Here is a 26,391-nt window from a genome sequence, read left to right as displayed (position 1 = left end):
ATTAAATATATTATATACGTACAATGCGTATACAAATATAATTTATCTATGTTACCGTAAAAAAATGATAAGAACAACATGAATAACAAAAATTATCTCGATAAGAAGTAATTACGATTGCTCAAATCGATAAGTGGCTTTTTCAGAAACACTGCACATTTTTTCGCCGATATATTTCTTCTTCGGAAGTTTGTAAATACGGTTTAGTTATTTAGTTTATACTTCGTCAGTAATAAAACATGACTGTAAAGTGTGACTGTAAAGTGTTCTTCAAAAGATTCCAGCGCAGAAAGACCAGTGTTGCATCACTTCGGCCAGCACCACTTGTTAGGAACAACAATAGCAAATAACAATAACTCGACGAGAAGAGCAGCCCAGATGATCTATTGACTATTCGCGGATCCTGCACTTCCTTCTAGTATATAAATTTTAAAGCAAGGGTGCCTTCAGCATAGACGTATATCTTTGCCGTCAATGTAAACACCAAGCCAACGTCATCGGCCGCATTGACAGTTCCTCGCGATCTATATAAATGTCGGAACCACTGAAAAAGGTAGTAGTCGCTCGCGGAATTCGATCGGCCATCCTTCAGCGACTCGCGCCGATAACGATAATTGAACCGAACCGTCTTCGTCGCAATTTTCGTTCCGCGAACGACTCTTTCGTAAAATAAAATAAAATTTGTCGCGCAAGTACATACGCGTTTCCAAGGACAGACGAAGTTCAACGGACGATTTTCCGAAGTGGAAACTTGGCTAATTGAAGCGTGGTATTATTAATACTGAAATACTCTCTTTCGAAAGACTCTTACGTGAATTTAAAAATAGTGACAAAAATAACAAGGTGAGTTGGCTTCCGCTTTTTAACACACAGCTACATGTTATTTTTATGTTTGCGATGAATAGCTTTCTTCATTATGTTTAACTCTTTCCCTCTTTCTCTTCCGAGACCTCCTGTTTCACATAATTTCTTTCAAGTCTCATTGTTCGCGTTCTAAGTTTGCATTATATGTGTGTTCCACACACGTTCCACACACGTATCGTCCGTGCACAAAGCTTACTTCTTTTCGCGCCACTCTGTACGCATTAAGAGGCGTCAAAGGATTTCGAAATGCGAGCGAACCACCGCGGTGACCTTCACCCACGCGTCTTCTCATCTCGCGTCATGGACATATTCCGCCCGTGGTATTCTGGCGATGAAAATCGCGCTCATTTCTCTTGAAAGCTCATTTCTTTTATCCTCTTTTCCTTCCTCCTTTCCTTTTTCCCTCGTTTCCTACCCGCGAGCACGGTCGAGGTTTACGAAACCGCGCACGCAGTCGCCCACGCGGACTCAAAAAATCGATGCGCGCACGTTCTCGCGTGCCTCGCGGACACGCATGCGGCATTGTAGTTCTATTAACCCTTCGAATATATCTTCACGTTAATTGAAACAATTTTAGATGGCCGACCGTATAGCAATTTGTTTAAAATGTTACGTCGTGTGGCCTCGCGCATTCGGAACTGCGCGTGTGCGTGTGTGTCACACACGTTCGCAGGCCGCGTAAGCGGATCGTGGAAAGGGAAGTTCGACGCATGCTTCCTTCCTTAATGTCTCGAGGGGTTTTGATCCACGAGGGGTTCAAATTTTCGCGACGCTCAGTGCCTCGTGTCAGATTCTCGCGGATCGCTTCGGCAATAGTGTGAATGCAAGTCGCGAGTGATTGTTAAAATTTCCATCCTCGTAGTCTTACAGCCGAATTTCACGTCGTGAGTATCGGATTAAAATTTTCTTCTGTGGATTGAAATGTTTTATCGTCGCGATTTTATCGTCGACTTTTGCCTTAACTCCGTAATTCTAATTATTTCATAATCGCTCGATTATAATTCATCGTAAAACATGATCAACATCAAGTAGATCGAATTTAGATTTTGCGTCGATCGCTTAAATACATTTATCTCGGAATCTGTGTCAATTTCAATTCCTTTCATCGTAATGGCGCGTAATTGACAAATTCTATTTAAATCACAATCAATTTTGTATAAAATTTAAATTATGCACGCGCGCGTTAATTACATTTTTAAGTTGTGAAAAATGTATTGAGTTATATCTTATATTTTATTTTATTCAAATAGTTTTTATAGAGCTTTTAATAAGTTTAAAATTTTTTGTTTTGAGATTAAATTTTCTTTTGTTTCCATGTTAGCAGTAAAGTAATCTTTTATAATTTATTTTCTATTATAATTTATATTCTTTTCTATTATAATTTATATTATTAATTTTGTGTAAATAATTACCATCACTTTTTTCACGGTTCACGGTCAAAACACTGTAAATCCAAGTGTGTTATTTCTACACTCATAAAAATGACACATTTGACTGAAGCTCGTTTTACATGTTTCGTTGCATGTTAAATTACATTATTTACACGTAATTTAACTCGTTTAATTGTATTAAATTAAAAGTTAATACGTTCAATCGTGTTGAATGATGTGATTTAAAACGGCAAGAAATGTGAAAGAAGATCGAGCTTCAGTTAAAATAACATACTTGGGGATTTGCAGTGAACATCTTTCATATTTAATTACTTCTGATTTTGCCTTATTTATTACAAAATATATCGATTAAAATATTGTTAATAAAAGAATTTTATAATTTCTTCAGCTAAGTGGACTGTTTTATCTATATCGAATGTGTTTTACTGATTTCACTATTTTATAAAATATGTAAAAATAATTAAAAATAATTGAGCGATTAAATGATTTTCTTATTACATAAAGAGATTGAATTTTCGAACGTATACTATATTTTATTACATAAGATATAAAGTATAAGTTTAAGAATACAAATTGGAACAATTTAATTTGAATTTAATATAAATATAATTTTGCAAAATTTATAGTATATTTTAAATTGTGATGTATGCAATTAAACCTTATTTTGTTAATTGTTAATTCTTGTTAGTTAATCAATTTAACCTAAACAAGAATAAATTAAATAAAAGTATATAGTATATAGGGATTTTGTGCGAAAAAAAGGATTACAAATTTCTCTTGTGTTCTCAAAATTATTATATTTCGAATAAAATTTATTAGTGAGAAATGTGTCATAAACAACATGTACGCGTTAGTGAAAACGTGTCATTGTTTGAAAGCTATTATCTTTCAAATAGATTGATTTAATCGGCCAGAGAAAGGATGCAAACTGACGTATTATTTTGATCGATTATCTGTTCGCGATTCGCCTGTCGCGTAAGCCGTGATAAATCGAAGTCTTGTTCTGAGCCCAGTTGATAAGGGGAGCGACCGTCAATGGGAGGCACACGTTGAAGGGCATCTCTGTGTCACTGTAATAGATCGACAACGAAGACCGCGAGAAAGTAAAGACCGCGACAGGCAGCACCGAGAAACCGTTTCGTAGATTTATTTGTTTTGGCATTGTCGGACGCATGCATTTGCAAGCTGCAAACGGTGGCAATCGACGCAAATGAATCGTTATTCCGTGCTATGGGCGTTCGTTATCGATTTCGAGTTATCAGTTGATCGTGCGCTTTCCATTTCGTTGACCCGTAATTACTGATGCGGTGCAGCGAATCAAAAGAAGAAATCGCACAGGGGACAGAAATTATATCGAGATTTTCTTCAAATATTTTCTTACATTCGTTTTACCCTGCTATAAAAATTCCTTTCTATATTCTTCAATCATTTTCCTTTCTGTCTTTCTTTATAATTTTCTCTTGTTTTTTGCAAAACATAGTTTGACAAATGATAATATATACACAATTATATCTAAATTATATTTAAATTATAATATTTAAATTGTATTTAAATTATACAATATTATAATTATATTATAATTATATTTAAATTTGTCAAAGTTTATTCTTTTCTTTTGATTTTATATAAATCTAAATAAATTATAATATAGAAAAAAATTAAAATTGAATTATTTGTGCTAAGTATATAAAACATTGATATTTATAATATTGTGGTTAAGAGCATCTAAATATCTAAAATATCAAGTATTTAAGAAAGTAGGAAATAGTTTTTGTTTTTCTTCTTTAATTTAAATTGGGCTTAATATCATCAAAGAAATTTAATCTTTTATTTAAATGTTTAAATATTTAATATTAATGTTTATAGACCATTATTATAAGTAGCTGCCTTAAAATTTTATTTTTAGGTTAAAATTGATTTTAGATTCATCAGTAAAAGAATAATTTTTTAATAAGATTTTATATATTAAGAGAACAATAATTATTGTTTAAAAAAATTTAAATTTTGAAAAAATTAAAGCTGTTAGATTTATCATCTTTCATGGCATCGATCTTCGACAAATTCAAATGCGTAGAACTCTATTTTATTAAAATTCAAACTGTGAATCAAAATTAAACTAAATATTCTTAAAATAGTTCTAGTAAAAGCTTCCAGTAAGCTTAAATAATAACATTTCCTTTTTCGATTAAGATATTTTTTCACATTATTCTATTACATTATTTCACGTTATCGCGTAGATATATGCGAGACGTGCGTATCTGACATCAGTAAACATGGAATACATCTTTGATAGATTCTCTTAAAAACTTTTTCTTATTAAATTACTTGCTTCTTGGATCTCATAGAAAATATTGACCATCAAAGTACCGATATTACATCAACGAACCAAGTGCGTGATTTGTTTAGAATTAATTAATATATCTATAAATATTCCAAATTTCTCAAAAAATATTAAAAAGAGAAAGAAACTAAAGATATCGATATAATCCGTTTATAGTTTTAAGAACACATTACATAATTGCATTGGTTTCTTTATTTTTATTATCACAAATAGAAACTTTTTTGTAAAAATAATGCTTCTACCTTCTACCAATAAATGACAAAAAATTGGTATTTTAACAACAAATTGTATTATACATCGCTATTATTTTCTCAGATAATTCTTACGAAAAATTGCTCGTAAATTTACTTACTACATTGCCAATAAATCTCTAAACTTGCAAGACGTTGAACTGCATGAAGATTGAAAATTTCGGGAATGTGGCCAAATAATCACTCGAAAATTTGCGTGTCGCAAAACGCAGTCATATTACTATTTATAAATCTGTAAAGAGGAAAGAGTGTGGATGGGAATGAGACTGCTAATATTCTTTGTGCATCTGATGTACGAACATACTTGTTCACAAACATAAGAAAATCTTTAAACATAGATTCCAATAGTATCTTATCTTATTTTTAGGGCTTTCCTGGAGATAGTTCAGGTGACTTGAAAGGTGAATTATGTGAGCATGACCGGCCACTATAATTAATTAAAGTGTAAAAGAGTCGTACATACTGCAGACATTTGATCCATTTCTGACTCATTGCTGGCAAATGTTCGTAGAATTTTCTGCGAAGTACTTCCATGCGTGGCCTTAATTGCCCTTAGTTCTCGTTATCACTCCGTGAGACCTTCCAATCAATACCGAATCACATGTTGTCTTCCAAAAATTGCAACTTACGCAATATTGGAGAGGCTATTTTATTACGCGCCATGCCATGCCTAAATGATATAATTATACAACCCGTAGAACGTATACATATACATCGGAATAAATTGTTAATGTATATTTATTGTCTTTTTTTTTACAATTGTTATCGTCTAGCTGTTTAATCACCTTATAACTTGACTATTCATGCGAGAACAAAATGGCTTGCGCAATGTGCAAGAATAGTTGAAAAGTAAATAAAACATTGCTAGAAAAATGTGTTTTTCAGACAAGGCAAGATGGAGAATCGTTTTCAGGGCAAAGCACCGGAAGACGATGTAATTGGGCAATTACAGCAAAATAATAAGAGACCCTCAATGTCTCTAAATATGGGCGGATTATGGGATGTAGTTCCACGATTGGATCATTACAGGTATACTTTATTAAGTTAATTAAAGTACACTTCAGAGTGTATCACGTTAATTAATATCAAATTAATTACATACGTACACTGTTTTCAATTGTCACGTTATAAGCTTTGTTGCGTAAAATTGGTTTAAAGAAGAAAAAAGAACTCTTAATTGTTACAAAATTTGCTATATAAAATTTATCATATTTCGGTCTATCGGCCCATTTACATCGATGCGATTACATAACGATGTTTTCCACGTTTTGTTCGTTTAAGCATTATATTGGAAAATCATTAATCTTTTTTCGCACGTTCACGTTACACGTTCTCGATATAAAAAAAGCAGTAACATTTTTTGTACGTATATCCGAAAAGGAATTATTCAGTTTGGCGAATACGCGACTGACTAAAATAATAGTTTTATCGTTACAATATCACTAATCTCTTTTATAGATTAAGTCGTCGCGCGAAAAGGCCATCTCTGAGCACTTTGCATGAAGGAAATCTTATAAAGGTAAGGAAACTTATATATCACAGTATACTTTAGAAGATTATAGTATCGAAACTTCAGACATTAATTTAAAAATTTGATAATATATCATTTTATTTTAAATAAAATATGATATATTTAAATATAAAACACAGAGTTAATTAATAGATATTAAATAATAAATTAGCGAAACTGAGGCAGGTAAATAAAATTAAGAAATTTTTAATACACCTATATACTATCTGTTGTTTATAAATTGTTTAGAATATATAATACATATATGTGACACACACGTGAAAAATTGAATTTTATTTGCTACACCACATACATATATGTAAAGAGAGACTTAATGATTCCATCCGATAAATATAACGATTAATATCTAGTTACGACTGGATAAATATATCAATAAATACTCGACGCAAGTTTTCATGGAATACTATCAATTTTTACTTTAAAGTGAGGATACAGATATTCTGACTTTTATAATCTCAATAATATTTTTCAATGGAATATCGGCTTATCAGTTGAATGTACTTAAATAGTCATTGATGTTTTTTTATTTCAAGAACGTATTTAGAATTTTATTACACTTTTAAAACGTTTATTCTTATTGGTAATTATTAAATAAGCAGTATTGTAAAAATTACACAATTTTGCCGTCTTCTTCTAAAATAATACTAAAATTTAATTTGTTTATTTATCCACAATCAAATTCTTAATTAAAATCATATATATGATGATTCCTAGGTCAAGTTCACCACCAGATGCCCATTTTTAAACCCTAAATTCTTGTATTAAACATTTTTTTCAAGAACGTCATCCGTTCAAGTTATTTCGGGATACCCATCTTTCTGGTACACCCTGTATATATATGTGTATATATGTATATATATATATATATATATATATTTTTTTTTTTTTATATAATTGTCTTTTAAATGCATATAAAGAATTAAAACACAATGTTTCAATCGAGATTAGATAAGATCGTTTAATAAAGTGATAATTTCTAAGGAAGTATATTACGTAAAATATAACGCAAGTATTTGATATTTTTGCGGATGATAAGAGAATCGCCTCACCCTGTGATTTCTCTTCCCTATGTCAAAGAAAGACGATCGAAGTCGTGAAGGTAAAACTAGACAAGGGGAAACTAGTTTATTAAGTTTACGCAGCAGAGTAAACATCCGTTCAGTGAGATTGGAAGAAATACTCTCCTGTGTACAGTAGATATAAAGTTCTTACACGCATTCAAGAATTTGATAACGTTGATTCTATAATATAATTTTTTTATTCAACAAAAGATGGTTTATTAGAAAAAAATATACTCTTATAATTATTTCATATATAAAAATGTTTAATATATATATATATATATATATATATATAAAACATTTTTATATATGAAATAATTATAAATTATATATATATTTTTATGTACGTAAAAGTAGACAGCCAAACAATAAATTAATTATTATTTATTTACAAATTTATTTATATTATTATTTATAAATTAATATTAAAAGATTTGTTAATTAAACGAAGTTTTAATTATCTTGCTTTATTCCCGCTGACTCTCGCGAGATTATAGCTGATAGCATTTACTGGCAGTATTTATTTATTAAATATAAATAAAGAATTTAAAAAACATTTATCGAAAGGTATACTTAAATTTGATAACGCAATTACTATGTAAATGAAAAATAGCGATTGAACTAAAAGTATAATTTTATTTAAAATGTAAAGTAAAGTGAAAAGTAAAATAAATAAAATGGATTAAAAAAAATATATATATATACATATATATATATATATTTATATAGTATATAATATATATAGTATTTAAATAAAATGGGAACTCACAAAATATTAACTTTTAACGTACTGGAATCGTGATAACACTTGGCATGCAACTAATTATAGCGTTATCTTGAACACAAATGAGAGAGTTCATGAAAATTTGCAACAATCGGTTTTTAATGTACAAGGACATTTTTCACTTATCACTCAATACGTCCTTGTATATTCTTCAAAAGAGCAAATGTTTATGAGAAAGTCTTTACATTGCTTCAAGACACATATACATCCACATTAGTTTAGTCCATATTTTAGCTTATTTATTATCAAAAATACATTAATTTCATTATATTTCTGAAATGTAGAAAAGCATATTTTACGCTAACTCAATCAAAATTTGACATTGACTCTCTTCAAAACAAGGTATAAAAATTAGATTGCAATTCTTGTTGTAACGAAAAATGTAAAAATTGAACAACGTAGCACGCGTGTCCGTGTTCCTAAAATTCAAATAATCTTCAAAATTTTCAAATGTTTTACGATCAGTGGAGTTTTCTCGTCAAGCCAGCATACCGTTAAAATTATGTAATTTGTGTAATTTAAGGATTATCATACTATCGGAATTATGTAATTTGCGACGCCGCGTGGCATCGTCATTGAATTGGTCGACGCGGTTAGCGCGGAGAATTGAGCGTCTAAATAAACTTTGTTCCAGGACGCCAATGCTGTCGAGACCGGGCAGGTCGGCAGCGTCGGTCAGCAGGGTCACACCGGAATAAAATTAGGATGGATCCAAGGCGTTCTTATACCATGCCTGCTGAATATATGGGGCGTCATGCTGTTTCTGCGACTCTCGTGGGTAGTCGCGCAGGCCGGCATTCTGCAGACCATCGTCATTATCGGAATATCGGCGGTCGTCTGCGTCATTACGACGCTTAGCCTCAGCGCAATTAGCACTAATGGGGAAGTAAAGGGAGGTGTGTTACGGTAACGCATTCTGTAATTCTTTTTTTCCGAAGGAGTGGCGTCGTGCACACCACCGCGACTGCTCTATATACGATTGTGTCGTTAGACGCTCGTGGTTTTTTCCCCAAGCTACAAGATTCTCATCAGAATTATTTATCCAATTTAGCCACGGGGCAATTTGTCTTGATAGAGAAAGGCAGAAAACATGATTATATAATTCTCTTAAATTTTGCTACATTTCTTTTGCTTATTGAAGAGATTATGATTCATCCAATAGAATAGTAATGAAATATAGAGATAAAATTGTTAATCTAAAAGTATGATTACTTTAAAAAAGATTGAATGTATTAGCAATGTAAAGCTTTGAGTTTAATATATTATTTTTTAGTGTAAATATGTGTGTGGCAAAATCCTAACTTTGAATAAATTCTGCTTTAATTCGTGGCTTGATAATCTTAACAACATTTTGATAATATCACAAAACTGATCTCAAATAGTTCGAATTCGTTGTCGGAGAGATATCCTATACTCTTATTCTTGCGAGAAGACTTTTCACAGTTTAGAAGTGGAATAAAATCGATTGATTTACAGGTGGGATATATTTCATCATATCTCGTTCTCTTGGGCCTGAATTTGGCGCATCGGTCGGCATCGTGTTTGCGTTCGCAAATGCTGTAGCGGCTTCTGTGAATACGATCGGTTTCTGTGAATCCCTGAACGACTTGTTAAAAACGAACGGTTTGAAGATCATAGATAATAGCGAGAATGACATAAGAATCGTCGGTGTAATAGCGCTCGTCGTTATGATACTTATCTGCGCGGTCGGCATGGAGTGGGAATCAAAGGTATATGTATAGATTCGTTTATTCCAGAATTATTTGGTTTATTCCAGAAAATGTAGATTGAATTTTTTAACTCGTTATATAAACAAATGACAATTAAAAAATACGATTATAAAATAAAATATTTATTTCAATTTATTATTAATTACTAATTATATTCTGCGCTTCTTTTATCAGGCACAAAACTTCCTTATAGCCGTCATCTTGGGTGCGATCTTTGATTTTTTAATTGGCACTATCATGGGGCCGCAAAGTGAAGAACAAAAAGCGAAAGGTTTCATAGGGTTCTCCGGTGGGTATAAAGCTGCGACTAATGAAGCGATAATAGTAATACGATGTGAATTAAATAAAATGAATCTAACAAAGAGATTATTTTAATAATTAAAAATATATATTATTTTTAGCGGACGTATTTAAGGGTAATCTCGGGCCGGACTATCGATTCTCCGAGAAGAACAATCAAACTTTCTTCTCGGTGTTCGCCATCTTCTTCCCATCGGTCACCGGGATTCAAGCGGGCGCTAACATATCCGGTGATTTAAAAGATCCAGCGAGCAGCATACCTATGGGGACTCTTCTCGCTCTGCTGATCTCTATGTTCAGTTATGTAACTTTTGTCTTTTTTGCCGGTGCCGCGGCTGTCAGAGACGCAGATGGTTTTGTGAACAGTACTATTGTGGAATGTATTCCCAACTGCACGTACGGACTACACAATAGTTACGCGGTAAGTATATATATGTTGCTGAAGATATGGTTTCGAAATTATAACATTCTCTCTCATTTTGATCTCAAATGGCAGCCTCAGAGTTAAAAAATACATCTTTAAAAAAAAGTAGAGTATCATTTTTTGCAGTAAAAATCTTAAATTAAGAATTGATTGAATTTATTCGCAAATTAACTTCGCAGAGCATAAACAGTGAAATTTACAATGTTATATTTTTTAATTAATTATACTAGTGCACTTTGTTTTTACAAAAATATGCGATGTGAGAGATAAAAGCAGATAAAGCTGCTAAATAAAGCTGTCTAATTTTGCAAACAAAATAAATTTAATGTTAGTCGCAGCAGCAAATATTCATCTAAAAGAAATTTGCCAAGACATTGTAAAAATACACAGTAATTGTTAGATATTTTTATTTAGTAAGTCAGTTATTAACTATTAATATAATTTTATACAAAGTAATTTTTTTTTCAGGTCATGCAGTTAATGTCATTGTGGGGTCCGCTAATTTACGCGGGATGTTTCGCAGCTACTTTGTCGACGGCGCTGACAAATTTATTGTCAGTGCCGAGACTCATTCAGGCTTTGGGTCAAGATCGAATTTATCCCGGGTTGATTTACTTCAGCAAAGGATACGGAAAGTCCGGGGAACCCTATCGAGGATACGTTCTCACATTTGGCGTTGCGGCTCTCTTTCTCTTAATCGGTAAAATGACTGTCTCGAAATATGACGAACTTTATTGGAAGATATTGAATTGCTATTATCGTTAACTCTGTTTCCTAGAAACTCTTAATCGTTTCCCTTTCAGCCGATCTCAACGTAGTCGCACCGCTCATCTCAAACTTCTATTTAGCGTCGTACGCTTTAATCAACTTCTGCACTTTTCACGCAGCGTTGATTCGACCTCTCGGATGGCGGCCTAGTTTTAAAGTAAATTAGAAATTTATCTAATTAAAATAGTACAAAAATCTAGAAAACGACACGTTTTTAAAGACGCTTAATCTTTAATACCACAATATCATATTCGATACTATGGATCTCTTTCTTCGTGTGTATGTCGTCATATGTTTAAAGAAAATTTATTATAATTAAAACAGGGGAATGAGATATTTTAAAATTATATTATTTTTTTATTTATTTTATTACATGCTTCATTCCTTATATTTAAAAATAATATAATTATTCTTTTTACGAAAAGACTAAAATAGTACCCGTTGAGAATTAAAAAATTTTAAGAGAAAAGATTAAATCTTTTTTAAGCGTCTTTACAACCGAGATAAAAATAAACGCGCATTATTAATTTCTTCTTTTTATAGTACTACAATACCTGGCTGTCTCTAATGGGTTTTATTCTTTGCGTGGCGATTATGTTTCTCATCGATTGGGTGACTTCACTTGTCACCTTTGTCATCATCTTCGCGCTATATCTAATAGTAGTCTATCGTAAGCCAGACGTGAATTGGGGCAGCAGCACGCAGGCGCAGACCTTTAAGACTGCAATTTCCATCGTCTACAGGTATTATTTTAAAAAATAATAACATCTGTTTGCATTTGTTCTTTTTGATCGGATTCCTCGCTTGGACTCCTCATTAAGAATATCTCCGTCTTTGTATTTTAATTCGAAAATTTCAAAATGAGGCTTTTAATTTGAAAATGATAACTTCTAGGTTGAACTCTATTGACGAACACGTGAAGAATTACGCTCCCAAAATTCTGGCGCTTACCGGCCCGCCTGCTGCGAGACCCGCGTTGATACATTTAGCGAATCTCATCACGAAGAATAATTCTTTGCTGATTGCTGGCGAAGTCTTTCCGGTATCGATTTAGTCACAATATAACTTTACGCTTATTTGTAGTCGTTTATGTGGCAAAATTGTGACATTGCTAAATTTTCAACGCAATTTCAGACACGACTGTCGTATCGACTACGCTCCGTACGCCTGAATAATGGTTCCTTCTGGCTGCAACAACAACGCATAAAATCATTTTATCACTTGGTGGATGACTTGAGCCTGGAACGAGGTGCTGCCGCGCTGATGCAGGCTACCGGGATAGGCAAATTAGCTCCCAATGTGGTCCTCATGGGTTACAAGACTCACTGGTCGACGTGCAATCACAGAGATTTGCAGGAATATTTCAATATTCTTCAGTAAGTTGATTGACTGCCTGCTCCTGAATTAGTCTAAAATGGCAAATAATAATTGCGGACAGCGCATTCGAAGATTTTAAAATTCGTTTTTTTTTCTCAGCAATGCTTTCGATAACAAGTTGGCTGTAGCAATCTTGAGAATTGCCGAAGGTCTGGATTGTTCTGGCATCACGAATGGAGACGATGCGAATGGTTACGATGACCACGGAAGTCTCGCACAGAGTAGCTATAATTTGGCGGGGAACACTCTAATGCACGCCGACAGCAATCTCTCCATGAGCACGCAGATTCCCAGAGTACAAAGCGTTCCGACAATAGGTAAGACTAATATTAAACTAATATTAAATTAAGACAGAAAGAGATTATATCGCCTTTTTTCAATTATGTCAATATTTATAGTTTATTGTTATTTATAATTTATGCATAAAACTGTATTGTTTTATCGTTATTTAAAGAAGTTATTCCATTTTTTTGCGAATATATCTTGAGCAATTTATTAAATAGAAATTAGCTTTATCATAGATAAACAACGAATATGTAATTAAAAAATGTAATTTTTCCATATATTTGTTTCTTACATATTTCGGTTTAATACCATTAGGTACCCCATTTTCCACACCCGATACGACACCTGTGATCGGATATTCAGCGATACATTGGAAAGCTCAAGAAAATTTAAAACAGAAGAAAAAACACGCTGTTGATAAACTGCTGTAAGTAAAACGTTAAACATTTTTACTATATTAAATATTATCAAAAGTTTGCTTCGTCAAACTTAGAATAAATTTTGTTCCATGAAAATTTAATCATACGTTTTTAAATTTTCTTTATTTTTAATTTAAAACAATATTAAATATTTTATTAATTAAAACCTAAATCAAATTATTAAAGCGGCTTAAAATTAACTAAGAAGTTTATTTGTTTTATACTATTAAAGTTTTATACTTGTCACGTTTTCAATTCTTAAAGTTTAATATCTTCTCCATTATGTGTATATGAATTTTAAAGTAATTTTTTTTCTCAATAAAATTTTGAAAATCCAGAAAAGAAATTATTAAAATGTATGTATTGTTAACGATTCATTATTAATTATTTTAGCGAGAGACGAAACGGCGGAATGGCTTCCATACCGGAAAATGTAACAATTTTCCAACAGAAGTACAAAAAAGGAACCATCGACGTATGGTGGCTATATGACGACGGAGGTGACTTACAAAAATAGATTTAATCGGATGATTGGGGTATGTCGACTGAGTTGATTTAGACACGTACCTCAATCATCCATATAAAATTCGTTGGAATTTCCGACTCATTTGTAAGTGGCAGAAATTATTATTCGACAGGTTTGACGATTCTCCTACCGTATATAATCAGCACGCGCTCAAATTGGAAACACTGCAAGATGAGGATATTCGCTCTGACCAATCATAAGCATGACCTCAGCGCGCAAGAAAAAGAGTAAGTAAATAATAGGAGATATAAGGTGCTTTAATGTGCGAACACTGATAATTTATCGAGGAAGTTATTTTGAGCAAACAATTTCACGAAAATGTAAATAAAATATCGCGCTGTAAGATTATGTTATTAATTATCCTGCAGAATGGTTGAGATAATGAGTAAGGCACGAATTAACTACAGCAGCCTGAAGATAGTAAATGACATCGGCGTTGAATTAAGAGAGGAGACGCGGTCTTTCTTCGACAAATTAATATCCGACTTTCGGATAAACGATTCTTCCGAAAATGGTGGTAGGTTATTGGCATAATTTTTATTTAAACGATCCTTAATATGCATCTAATATGCATCTAATATTCAAAGTAAATAATTATTATTTTTAGAATGTTATATTACTGATCAAGAGCTTCAGACTCTACGAGAAAAAACGAATCGGCAACTGCGACTGCGAGAATTATTATTAGAAAACTCGAGTCAGTCCACCTTGGTAGTTATGTATGTATAATAATATATATTTAGCATTATATAATATTCTTCATTGCAAAACATAAATATCTATATTCGTATATTTATGTATAATAATTTTTTATTTTAAATTATATTCGTTTAATATATAAAAATTTAACGTAAAAGCAAAAAAATATCAACGCCTGATATACTTGAATATTCTTGAAAATAAATCCATAAAAAATATAGATTTTTGTAAGATTATATTCAACTACACGGATTATAGGAATATGTAACTCGCATATCTTCTTACATTATTTTCTGCATTACAATTTACTGCATTATTCTCTTTGTTATTGATGATTTCTTAAGAATGCTTTTGTAATTCATAGGTCTTTACCAATGCCAAGGAAGGGTGCAGTTTCAGCGCCCTTATACATGGCTTGGTTGGAAACACTTACGAGGGACATGCCACCCACGATTTTAGTCCGCGGAAATCATACATCTGTATTGACATTCTACTCGTAGTCCACCGAGCATAATCTAATTATATCTGGTATGTCTTAGCAACAACAATAAAACAATTAAAAGATTTTAATTAAAAGATTAATTTATCAATCGAAGAAAAAGGAGCCGTAATAAGGTGTTTGTGTTAAAAAATTATATATTAAAGTAAAAAATAACAAACGTTTCGGACCTTTATAGGACCATCTTCAGTGTCGCATAAAAATTAAGTCAATTTCGGATAAAGTTAACAAACGTTACAAATATTACAACTAAAATTAACGCAACTTTTGTTATATATTTTATACGCGGGCATAAATATGCGTTTTTCCAATTTTTTCAATTTTACTAGATATAATTTTGGATGTTTTATTTGTTATAAGCGCACATATCATTACTGAAATGTCGATCCTACAAAATAGTTCACAGCAGAAAGAAACAAACTTAGATTATGGTCCACTTCGAATTCAACGTTTTAACCCATTGGCTGTGTAAGAGAATTTTACTATTTGGGCCAAATGTGTGTTGAAAAAAAAGTTCATCGGATTATTATGAAACTTGATACCCTTATGTTTTTTGGGTCTCTGAATCCGAATATGATGTCAGATGTACAAAATTCAAAATGGCGGGTCCAATATGGCGGATCAAAATTACAAAAAATAGACGGAATTTTATTATTATTATTTTAAATTTTGAAAATCTGACTTCATATTCGGATTCAGAGACCCAAAAAAACATAAAGGTACCAAATTTCATGAAAATCAGACCTTTTTGTAATTTTGATCCGCCATATTGGATCCGCCATTTTGAATTTTGTACATCTGACTTCGGATTCGTAATCAGCGACCCCAGAAACCCACGAGTAACAAGTTTCAAGCAAATTCAGAAAGTTTTACTTTGTTTTTTCTACGTTGCTGCTATAGCCGTCATACACACTCTTGGCCACTTTTGTTTTTGCGGCTATAGCCGTCATACACAGTCAACGGGTTAACTGTTGCGTTAATTTTAGTTGTAATATTTGTAACGTTTGTTAATTTTATCCAAAATTGACTTAATTTTTATGGGACACTGAAAATGGTCCTATAAAGGTCCGAAATGTTTGTTATTTTTTACTTTAATATATAATTTTTTAACACTAACCTTGTTACGGCTCGACGCTCCTTTTTCTTCGATTGATTTTTAATCTTGTGAGCCTTTTTGTTATATATTAATTTCTCATTTGCATTTCTTAATATCAATTATTCAAAATGCATTTTCTTCTAAAGAGATATAATCTTCATTGCGATTTAACTTTATAAGTATAACTTTATAATATAACTTTTGCAAATTGCTTTGATATTCCTTTTTCAAGAGATGGTCGAGGCCTTCTATCCGTAATCATATTAAAACGCTTTATATTCGTTGCAGAAATTTACTGTCCGTTTTTGCCAAGTTTGGAAAATGGGCTTGCATCGTCCATATCGGAACAAAGAAATGGACGAAACGACGTGATTGGAGGTTTTGATAGCCTACAACTGATAAAGTTGCCGAACTCGAAGATTGTAATGACGAGCACAACAAAAGGACCTTACTGGAGCTCAACCATCGATATGACCCAGCAAGATTCTCGAATATGTGCGAATATGACTTATAATTAGCTGTCCTATGTGAAGAATATGCTAATGAACATTAGCGATAAGAAGATAGTGAGAAAAGATTCGAGTCTTTTGGCAGAATGAGCGAACGCTTTATCTCTGAATCGAGCGATAAATGGTGAAGACATTCTCCAACCCAACGAAATCCCAGTTTGACAAGAATAGTGTGAGATATGCCAACAATCAAATTTTGGCAGAAAAAACTAGAAATAATAAAAATAGAAATGTTTTGAGAAAAACATAATAGTGAAATAGTGAGGATTGAGAAATGGAAAGAAGAATAATGAAGCAGGAAGAAAATAGGGACATATTTTATAGAAAAGTTTCATTGTGATCGAATAGGATTGCTCGGATTAGAAATATAATATAGAATTAGCGCTATTATTGTAAATAACTTGGCTATTTTTTATTAAGTTTAAAAATGTAATAAAGTTTCTCCAAAACAATGTACAATGTATAACTTTAACTATTTAATATTTTAGATATTATTAAAATTATTTGAAAACAATTCTTGCAGGCTCTTCTCATTTCATTTTAATCTAACGCATGTAATACCATATTTTTTAGCTAAAAAAAAAGAAAAATTTGCGAAAATACACCGCGAGTGAATAACGAACAATCGAAATAAAATAAAAGACAATAGCTGGTATCATGTCTTATCTTGTCTCAAACCCAAAAGTGATAAAAGTAAAACTGCAGTAGTTTTAAATAAAAATCGAATATTATCGAATCGTAAATATATATAAGAACAATCTTACATTAGGATAATAATAAATCATAAAATTGATATTATATTACGATCTATATAGTCTAAATTAAATCGTATAAATTTTAACAGTCACGACATTTTCTGCAAAATAGTCGATTTTTAATAGTATTTTTTCAAAAAATATTAAGACATCTTACCAGACATCTAAAAGATGTCTAAAAATTATTCAAATGTCTTATAAAATTGTCAGAAAGATATCTTTTAGACATACGTGTTGCTGGGTTGTCGGTGATATGATGCGTTGCCGTTATCCCATGTTACCCGTCGGAAATATTTGTAGACATCAATGATAGGTACATGACTACGTAGTTCAACGCACACGTTTCATGTACATATAGAGGCGCCAGTGGACGGGTTCCGTGTTGGCCATGTTCCATGTTCCATCTCCATTTAAAGTCAGTGGCACACGGTACATGTTTTCCTGCTGGATTACTTCAGCTCACTGTTCATTCTCAGGTTTTTCTCTCTCCTGTAATTAACCATCGTATGTCATAACGCATGTTCTGAAGATGGAGAGAAATATCAGCAAAATACTTGACATATCGTGGAGATTCGGAGGTAAGATAATAGTTTATAAATTGAGACCAATATCGATGTTTGTCATATTACGTTCTTAGGTTATTATTATCTGTTAGAAGATCTATTAAATAAGAAACAAAGATATTTTATATTTTAATTATCATTTGCTATTAATATAAAAATTGTGTATATTGTATTTCTATTTAATTTAAATCTTACATTTGATTAACTTTAGTAGTAAATACTAATAAACAAGGTATATAATTTAATTAAGTTATGCAAATTTTTATTTCCGAATTGTATTCTTATTTATAATAGATTATGTATTCTCACTATAATGCCAATCATTAATGAATAACTATGTCATTTTTTTTAACTTCTTTTAGTGACCGCAGCAAGTAACGATTCCAACAATGTCGCAAAATCATTTCTACAACTTAAGTTATGTCTTGATGATGATGGTAAAATCAAGAATGTATTTATTGAGATGACAATAGGGCAGTTTTACAAATTTCTACATGATTTGGAAAAGGCAAAATGTAATCTTGATTTGTTATTGTGAACAAATTATATATGCATATTAAAATAATATTCTATGTAGATGTTACCCGTATTAAGATATATATTTACAACTCAAACAATTGTTTTTTGAAAAAGTTTTTTTATGTATTTTCTTATAATCTACATTTTTTAAAATAAAAATATTTACTATTTTATATATAAGAAAAAAAAATTTAGATTATCTATATAGTAAGATAGTAAAATATTTTAAGTAACATTCTTTGGATAACATTCATCAACATCATAATCTTAGTATGATAGGCCCTCATAATTAATTTAAAATTTACAATGTATGGCTCGGTCTATAATCACTTAGGAAATTCAGTATTAAGTCGCATAGGAAATTACAAATATTATTTCGATTTTCCACTTAATAATTTCAACTGTATATAAGCTGCTCTATGTGAACGGATCAAATTGTGGCTTTGAAGCAAGAACAGAAAAAAATCTTATAAAATTTAAAAAATAAATAATTTTAATTTTCCATGTTCTAACGTTATAACTATGAATTTATGTGCATATATATATATATATATATATGTATAATTATAAAGTGCAATTTTGTTTCCTACGACATTTTTTTCCATTTCTTTCTATCTCAAAACTGCAGTTTGATTTAATGGAAACCTTGTATATATTTTAAGATTACAAATATTCGACAAGTAATTAAATAAATACAATAAATAAAAGCGTCAAGAATTTTTGCAAAAAAGTTGTCAACTTTATCAACTGCACTAGATTTATCATTACTATTTCGATAATGAGTTTTGCAAAACGTCTCTTAAACGGTATAAAAATGAAATTAGTCATGGATCACATTACAGACGTTAACAATACATATATCAATAATGGTCAGCTAAGTATCTAATATTGATAAATATATACCTTTTTTAAACACAGACAATCTTTTTCAAAACATAGGCAAATATGTTTACTGTAAAGTACCACATGTAATAAAATTATGACTACGTTGTAAGTATATTTGATTAAAACTTAATCAAAGGATCGGAATCGGATAACTAAATAACTAATAACTCATACCTCAAGAGATTGCTATTCCTCCTTTCTTTAGAAAAATATATACAGGCTTTACGCATCTATGTCGATCTTTGATTAAATAGTTCTGCGCATAATCTTCATATCCTCACACTTATCGAGTAATAAAAATATTGTACAATCTATTATTATATTTCCTTGAAACAATTGTATTATCAATATCCGCCCAAATTTTCATGCAGGCTCGGTTGCGAAGAACGTATTATCTGAAAGCAATATAAAATACATTTTTTACAATCAAATACAAAGTTCTCTATTCTAATAAATATACGTAATTGTCTGCAGATATATATAAATATAGGTGCGATAGGTTTTACAAGAGATAAAATGAGTACGTGTCAACAGCAAATACAAAAGTGAGAAACTTTATTTATTCTTCAACAATATACATTCATGGTTGATCATTTCATATTTCCCAGCTTAACAAAATCATGTAGTCATCACAATTAGGAATATTAAGAAGTAATTTAACAATCAAAACGCTATATTTTACAGCAATAAATATGTTTTCATATAAAAAAAGAAAAAAAAGGTTTAACATATCTCGTTAACTAGCAATAAAAATATTTATATTATCAAATGCTTATATACATTATTTATTATAAAACCTGTAACAATTCTATAATGAGACTGTATAAAATATTTAAAGTATAATCTGTTGAATATTTATTGTTGATATACTATTTGGAATGACTTCGGCCCAATTATTTTATATTTGATTCTACACATACTTTATACGTACTAATTGTGTAATTTTATAAAAGAAAGAAATATGCTATATTCTGTAAAAAAGTGAAGTAACTCAAACATAAAGTTCGTGACTCTAATACTGTGCTATAAAATACTATTAAGGATATCATCGAATCAGCGAAAATGAGAATAACGAGCCGTATATCAAGCACATTCCAAGCAATAAATATATCAATAAACTATCTTTAACAAAGTAATTAGACATATTTGGTCCCCTGACATTTAAAATTCTCGCATTTGAACGAACATGTTCATGGAACGAACGTGAACATGAAAAAATTTGGTCTTATGAAAAGGTCCTGCGACAGGATTGACAGTTCTAAAAGCCTTGCGTCTAGGAGGAAGCGGACTGAATACAGCACCTCTTTGGTTATTAGGCTCTGCTAATGCTAGCGCAGGATTTGTATGTTCGGATGATGAACTCTCTTGTAGTTTCAGTGCGCCTAATTGCAAGGACTTGCCTCTTTCCGCTTTGTCCTGAATAGACTCTAACACTGGTTGAATCGCACCGAGCAACGGCCGTTTGGAAGGCTCCGCAGACCAACATTGTTCCATTAACGTCCAACACTCCTCGTCAAAATGTGGTAGTCTCTCGGGCCTAAGACCTAACGTAAATACGTTCGCTTAACAATTCATGTGAGTATGCGACAGTAAAAAAAAAAACATTAAGATAAGCAGTAATTTGAATGATTAAATATCAACCCACTTAAGTCAGTTAAATCAGCCAACAATGATATACATTCCTCACTATTACTGAATTAAATTTGAAAAATTTGCATTATAGAAATTTTAATGTGATTTTTGTTTATCATGAAATGTGAAATTACAAAATATGAAATATTAAATTAACCTTTTCTTTTTTTTAGCAAATAAATATATGATTATAATGCAGGTTCAACTTCTCTCTGTACGTAATGAAGTATTACCTTTCCGCACGCTTGTCCATAACTGCTCCTTGTTATGAAATTGTTCAAATGCATACGGTAATCGAACCTTCCCAGCACATATATACCAAAACAAGATGCCAAAGGCATAGACATCGACACTGCTGTCGTAATGGCCAGACAAGAGTTCCGGTGCCATGTGGATCGGCGTTCCTACGATACTACCTGACATCATAGCTTCGGTAATACAAAATCCGAGATCGGTTAGTTTAGCCCTGTTTTCCGTATCGAGCAAGACATTTTTCAATTTGATATCACGATGAACTAGGCCTTGCGAGTGAAGATAACGTATTCCCTCCAGGACATCTATCGCTATTTGTATACGTTCCAGCCACGAAAGACCGGCGTGTATACCGCAGTATAAATCGCGACTTAACCGGTCAGTGATTAAGAGAACTGCAGTGCCCAATCCGAATCCCCCGCCGTACGATTGGTCTACAACGGATCCGCGAAGCTTCACTATCCTTTTGTGATCTGGTATCGACCTGGTATAGTAAACCTCCATCGCGAGATCGTTCCAATGCCTCTCGTCCGGCGGAACAACGGATTTTACCGCGCATGGTCCCGGCGCACCGCCCCAACCGTCGCAAGCAAACACCACACCATACTGTCCTCTGCCAATCTCCTTGCCGTAATGAGGAATGCCGAAGCGAATCGCATCCATCATCGACGTGGATTCCAACGCGAGTTTAGCTAGCTTGGGTGCGTGGTACTTTCGTATAGCTATTCTCTGTTCCTCGGTCCTCTCCAGCTTCCCCGAATAATAGTTTTCTAGAGATTTCAAGGCAGTCTGGAAGGCGTCATGCGACGATTTCAGTTTGTCTCTAAATTGCGTGGAAATTGTTTTCGCCAATCTCGCTGCCGACAAGGAATTCAAGATATCGACAGTAACCTTCCGCCTCCAAGCCGTGTCCAGAGTCGGGGTAGGTGTCCATGGCAGCGGTAAAGATTTGAAGAGCTGTCTCAATCTTTCCAAGAACGAGTGCACCAAGGATGGTGACGAATTGTGCAATTCCACATTGTATGCCGCGGAGAGTATTTGCTTCAAGGCATCACTAGCTAACAGGCTGCTGTCGTGTTCGTAAGTTTTTTCAAGACTTATTAAGCAACGTTGAAGAGTCCCGATAAAAGTTTCTCGAAGACAGTTTACTGAGTTCACGAGCTCCTTCGCGACTTTCTCGCCCAAGCGGCCTAGCACAAATCGTTGGACCTCTGACGTCGCAACACGAACAGTAACCGTCCACTCCGCTTCGCTATTATCGAAAGGAACGGTCTGATACTGGAAGATATCGCCAGTTGACCCTAATATATCGTCTTTCATCTCCTGGATAATACATTGTATTAATTCAGTCAATTCCACCTGCTGCTCATTAACAACCTTCATTAGACTAGCATAAAGTTCGTTTTCTTTCTGTTGGGCGTATTGTATCCTTCTAGGAGTGATCTGTATTTTTCGTGCCATGTCAAACGCACTTAAAATAAATTTACGTAGACTGGTTGTATGTATTTCATTCAAATAAGTGCTGGCGTTTATCAGATAGCTTTGCAGGCAGGCACGCGTGAAATGTAAAACGCGGTCCGTTTTTTTGCATGAATCCACTAGGTCGCTTGAATTATTAACGTAACGCTCGCCGACAAGCCACGTTAATTGATGAACTTCCACAGACTCTTCCATCCCTAGGAATCCTAAACTGCTCAACTGATCTAGCCACGTTAGACCGAGTGAATTCATTTTGTCAATATTAATACTATCATCACTCTTCGATTCCTTAGATACGCTCGGCACCTCTATCCGATTTTGCAGGCTATGCTGCTCAGACTCAGTCAATTCCGCGTCTGTGCCATCCAACGAAACATTAGCTAACGACGATATGAATAAAATCGGATTATACGGATAAGTCTCTTTCAAATCTCTCAATTCTTCCAAATTTTCTTCAGTCAACGGTTGCTCCCCGAGAGCGTAGAGAAATATAGGTAAAATTTTCAACGAGCCTTTAGCGAGAATTTTTACTACACCACTGTTGGGGACGACAAATATTTGAACACCTTCTTTCAGTATTGCTTGATCTAACTTCACTTCCAGCACTGTAGGGCAATTGATGTCTTCGTTTATCGATTTTTCTAGATCCTCGAATGGGAGCGTGCTCCATGATTTTTCGTTTGCCCGTAACGTCTCGACTACTTCGTATTCTAAACCTAACGTGAGACTGACATGATTCGTATGACCATACGTGATCTTGACCCATCTCCATGGATCGTTGGACAGCGGCAAGATATCGGCGGAAAGCAAGTTGTTAACCAGCGAAGCTTTGGCTTTATTATCTTGCCCAAAAATGACTATTGCGGGAGAATTATCAAGGATGTGTGTCACTCTGTCCAAGGTCAATGGAGGCAGTAATTCCTCGATGATATTCTCTACAAGAAACGTTATATAAATGTTAAATAAGACTAATCAACAGCTTATTAGATTTATCAATTTAAATGTCAAACATGAATAATTATGAATAATTACCTCCAGGGAAAAAGTTCTCAAGTTTTATAACCTCTAATGTACGCTGTGTCTCTTCAAGTATATGGTGTAGCTGATTCCTGTTCCTCTGATACTTCTTGAATTCTTGTGGTAAATTGCTTACCATTTTTTCTCACATTATTTTAGTCATGTGTACATTCCACAAAATGGTCATACCCTATCAATATTATTATACAGTTAATAAAACCATCTTTTGCAGTGCATATTTATGTAGAATCAGACTCGAAAACACAAGTGCTGTGACAATGTACTAAATTTTATATACATAAATCAGTATTTATTTCTCAAGTTCTGAATAAAATAGAATAGGTTAGAGCATGCAAATTTATCATATCCTTGCCAGCTACAGCACATATATATATCTTATGAAGCTACGAGACGCGCGGATGTAAACAACGTTCGCCGAGCCTGAATCATGTCCGAGAATAGTGCTCGCGTAAACAAGACCGACTAAAAATCTCAGCGTTTTATCGGACGGGGGACACCTCCCGGCAGCGAGTTGTCATCGCTCTATGATACTATGATCAATGATGTGCTCCACTGCTGCTCCACTGCTCCATCAGCTCCGTTCGTCCCGCGGCCGGAACGCGGAAACGGCGGAGACCGCGAGCATTGTTTTTCCGCGTGATCGTGGAACCGGCGCTTAAGCTCACCAGCGTAGGATTTCTCGCGGTCATACGAGCGCGAGAGGAGATTGAAGCTCGCCAGATCCGCCAGGTCATCCGAGCGCAGGCAATCCGGAGTCCGGGTCCGGACGTTAGCTCACGCTGCTCACGCGAGACCGCCGCGTACCGCGTATCGAGACATTCGAGACGTACGTCGCCGACGCATGCTGCCGACTAAACTCGAGTCACGTCACGAGTGGCTGTGGCCTGTGCCGCTTCGTCCCGGAGTAGTTCGAGCCTCCGAGGGAACGCGAACGTATAATGTATACATTCTATAGATGCTATCGGCGCGACACGCCGCGCTCTTGACGCTCTTGGCAACGAAAGCGCGAAAAGTCGTGCGCGATAAGGTGCACGCATCGTTTAAGCTTTAAGTATTCACCTGATCCACCTTTTTATCTTCTCATGGGAATATTGGGAATCGATGCGCGTCGATGGCAGCTGTTTATCAAATTAGAATAACTATCTGTTGCAAAAGAGGCAAAAGTCATCATTATATAGAGTTGTCAACTTGTCACTTAGTCAGGCTAGCTGGAATTCCAATCAGCGCTCTTCGCGACTCCAGTTTTAAAAAATATCTTGCGATGGATGTTGATCAGTGAAAACAAAAACCGATTTTTTAAAGAATCATGTTGGATGTTAACTAACTAATCGCAAAGCGATTCTTTGCTCTCTCGCCTATATAATATGTGCAGCTGTTACGCTCCAATTAGTATTTCAACGATTAGATGATTAAAATGTTTATTGAGTTTTATAAGCGTAAATATAGATAGACGTAAATATGTACTAAATGTATAAAATTCACGACTTACGATACGCGTTATCTTTTCGACGACTGCTCTCGGTATGTACGACTCCTCGACGCTGCAGCTTTATTAACGCACGAACTTGTATCCTCCCTCATCTGCATCGTCCGATTGACCGAATATTCTTATCCGATTTGCTTATCCGCCACGATCGTCACTGCTTAAATTAAAATATTCATTTAGGGATATGAATTGCTAAACGCGGACGTACGTGTCAATGGACTTTCGTTTCAATGGGACGGATGCACTGTCCCGTTATATGTACGCGGTAGCGTCACACTCGTCGCGATTAGGGATACGCAAACCAAGAAAGGAGAACGTAAACAAGGCTCCCCCGTTCGTGCAGATAATGCCACGCGGCGAAGACGTATGATGTACTTTTCCGCTTTTCAGAAATCGAGTTCGCCGCAGCCGCCCGCGTTAATCTGTCAACTGCGTACAGTGCGTACACAATCTTCCCGCTCTATAGCTGTGGTCCACTTAACCCTCGGTTGTCACCCGGGGTCAAATAAGTGACCCAAGACTATTTTTTTTTTATTAAAGCACCATATCTTAAAAGTACTGTGTAAAATTTTGAGCAAGAAACATTGAAAAATTAAAGTTATAATTTTGTTTTTTTTCCGGAACTTATACATTTTTTAAGGATTTTTTTGAACATGATGCCACTCAAAAAGTTGATTTTTTATAATAAGAATACATATTTTACAATGTTTAAACTTAATTCTAGATTTTTTTACAATCCACTTAAACCGTTGTTAATTTTTGAACAGCAGTTGCTTGAAAATTGGTTGGGGTCAAATTGACCCCGTGTGACAAACGTGTTCGAAAAAAGAGGTGTGACAACCGAAGGTTAACACTACAAACGCTTCAGTGATGAAAGAAGAAGAATTTAAGAAGGAGAAGAAGAAGAAGAAGAGGAACAAGGCTTCA

The 26,391-nt window shown here is 33.6% G+C and overlaps 2 protein-coding genes across 10 annotated transcripts; one reads left to right on the top strand and one right to left on the bottom strand.

Annotated features, from left to right (window-relative positions):
- Window positions 1–456: 456 nt before the first annotated feature.
- Window positions 457–17,369, top strand: Nkcc (sodium potassium chloride cotransporter). Of its 3 annotated transcripts, none has more exons than XM_071777429.1 (20): window positions 474–843; window positions 5,733–5,876; window positions 6,306–6,366; window positions 8,858–9,119; window positions 9,700–9,953; window positions 10,128–10,242; window positions 10,355–10,674; window positions 11,146–11,377; window positions 11,481–11,602; window positions 11,989–12,188; window positions 12,340–12,487; window positions 12,580–12,821; window positions 12,922–13,139; window positions 13,423–13,534; window positions 13,920–14,026; window positions 14,165–14,279; window positions 14,421–14,569; window positions 14,660–14,771; window positions 15,116–15,279; window positions 16,635–17,369. In XM_071777429.1, exons 2-19 carry the CDS (start codon window positions 5,743–5,745, stop codon window positions 15,249–15,251), a joined length of 3,039 nt encoding a protein of 1,012 aa, XP_071633530.1. In that variant the 5' UTR covers window positions 474–843; window positions 5,733–5,742; the 3' UTR covers window positions 15,252–15,279; window positions 16,635–17,369. The 3 variants fall into 3 exon arrangements, with proteins under 3 accessions (XP_071633532.1, XP_071633530.1, XP_071633531.1); XM_071777430.1 differs by lacking the exon at window positions 474–843 and adding an exon at window positions 1,595–1,748; XM_071777431.1 differs by lacking the exons at window positions 14,421–14,569; window positions 14,660–14,771; window positions 15,116–15,279; window positions 16,635–17,369 and having other exon boundaries at window positions 457–843; window positions 14,148–14,198.
- Ripk5 (receptor interacting protein kinase 5) lies at window positions 17,274–25,823 on the bottom strand. Of its 7 annotated transcripts, XR_011731886.1 has the most exons (7): window positions 24,644–25,364; window positions 23,973–24,147; window positions 21,443–23,875; window positions 20,879–21,121; window positions 19,752–19,972; window positions 17,842–18,099; window positions 17,274–17,428 (listed from the first exon to the last, which is right to left on the bottom strand). XR_011731886.1 is itself a non-coding variant. In XM_071777434.1 (5 exons), the coding sequence occupies exons 2-5, from the start codon at window positions 24,094–24,096 to the stop codon at window positions 19,941–19,943; spliced, it is 2,832 nt and encodes a 943-aa protein (XP_071633535.1). In that variant the 5' UTR covers window positions 24,097–24,147; window positions 24,644–25,364; the 3' UTR covers window positions 18,909–19,940. The 7 variants fall into 7 exon arrangements, 3 of the variants coding, with proteins under 3 accessions (XP_071633535.1, XP_071633534.1, XP_071633533.1); XR_011731887.1 differs by lacking the exon at window positions 17,274–17,428 and having other exon boundaries at window positions 17,839–18,270; XR_011731885.1 differs by lacking the exon at window positions 17,274–17,428 and having other exon boundaries at window positions 17,839–18,099.
- Between the last annotated feature and the right edge of the window lie 568 nt (window positions 25,824–26,391).

Source organism: Temnothorax longispinosus, chromosome 5 (genome assembly GCF_030848805.1).
Source record: "Temnothorax longispinosus isolate EJ_2023e chromosome 5, Tlon_JGU_v1, whole genome shotgun sequence".
Lineage (NCBI taxonomy): Eukaryota > Metazoa > Arthropoda > Insecta > Hymenoptera > Formicidae > Temnothorax > Temnothorax longispinosus.
The sequence above is the reverse complement of the archived record's forward strand: the minus strand, read 5'-3'. Positions and strand labels throughout refer to the sequence as shown.

Excerpts from the sequence above, each read along its gene's own strand:
- Nkcc (XM_071777429.1), top strand. The coding sequence starts at position 5,743 with ATGGAGAATCGTTTTCAGGGCAAAGCACCGGAAGACGATGTAATTGGG. Across the intron at positions 12,189-12,339 it reads GCAATTTCCATCGTCTACAG|GTTGAACTCTATTGACGAAC; the intron begins GTATTATTTTAA and ends GATAACTTCTAG. Across the intron at positions 14,570-14,659 it reads CGATTCTTCCGAAAATGGTG|AATGTTATATTACTGATCAA; the intron begins GTAGGTTATTGG and ends TATTATTTTTAG.
- Ripk5 (XM_071777433.1), bottom strand. The coding sequence starts at position 24,096 with ATGGTAAGCAATTTACCACAAGAATTCAAGAAGTATCAGAGGAACAGG. Across the intron at positions 23,876-23,972 it reads TGAGAACTTTTTCCCTGGAG|AGAATATCATCGAGGAATTA; the intron begins GTAATTATTCAT and ends CGTTTCTTGTAG. Across the intron at positions 21,122-21,442 it reads ATGGACAAGCGTGCGGAAAG|GTCTTAGGCCCGAGAGACTA; the intron begins GTAATACTTCAT and ends TATTTACGTTAG.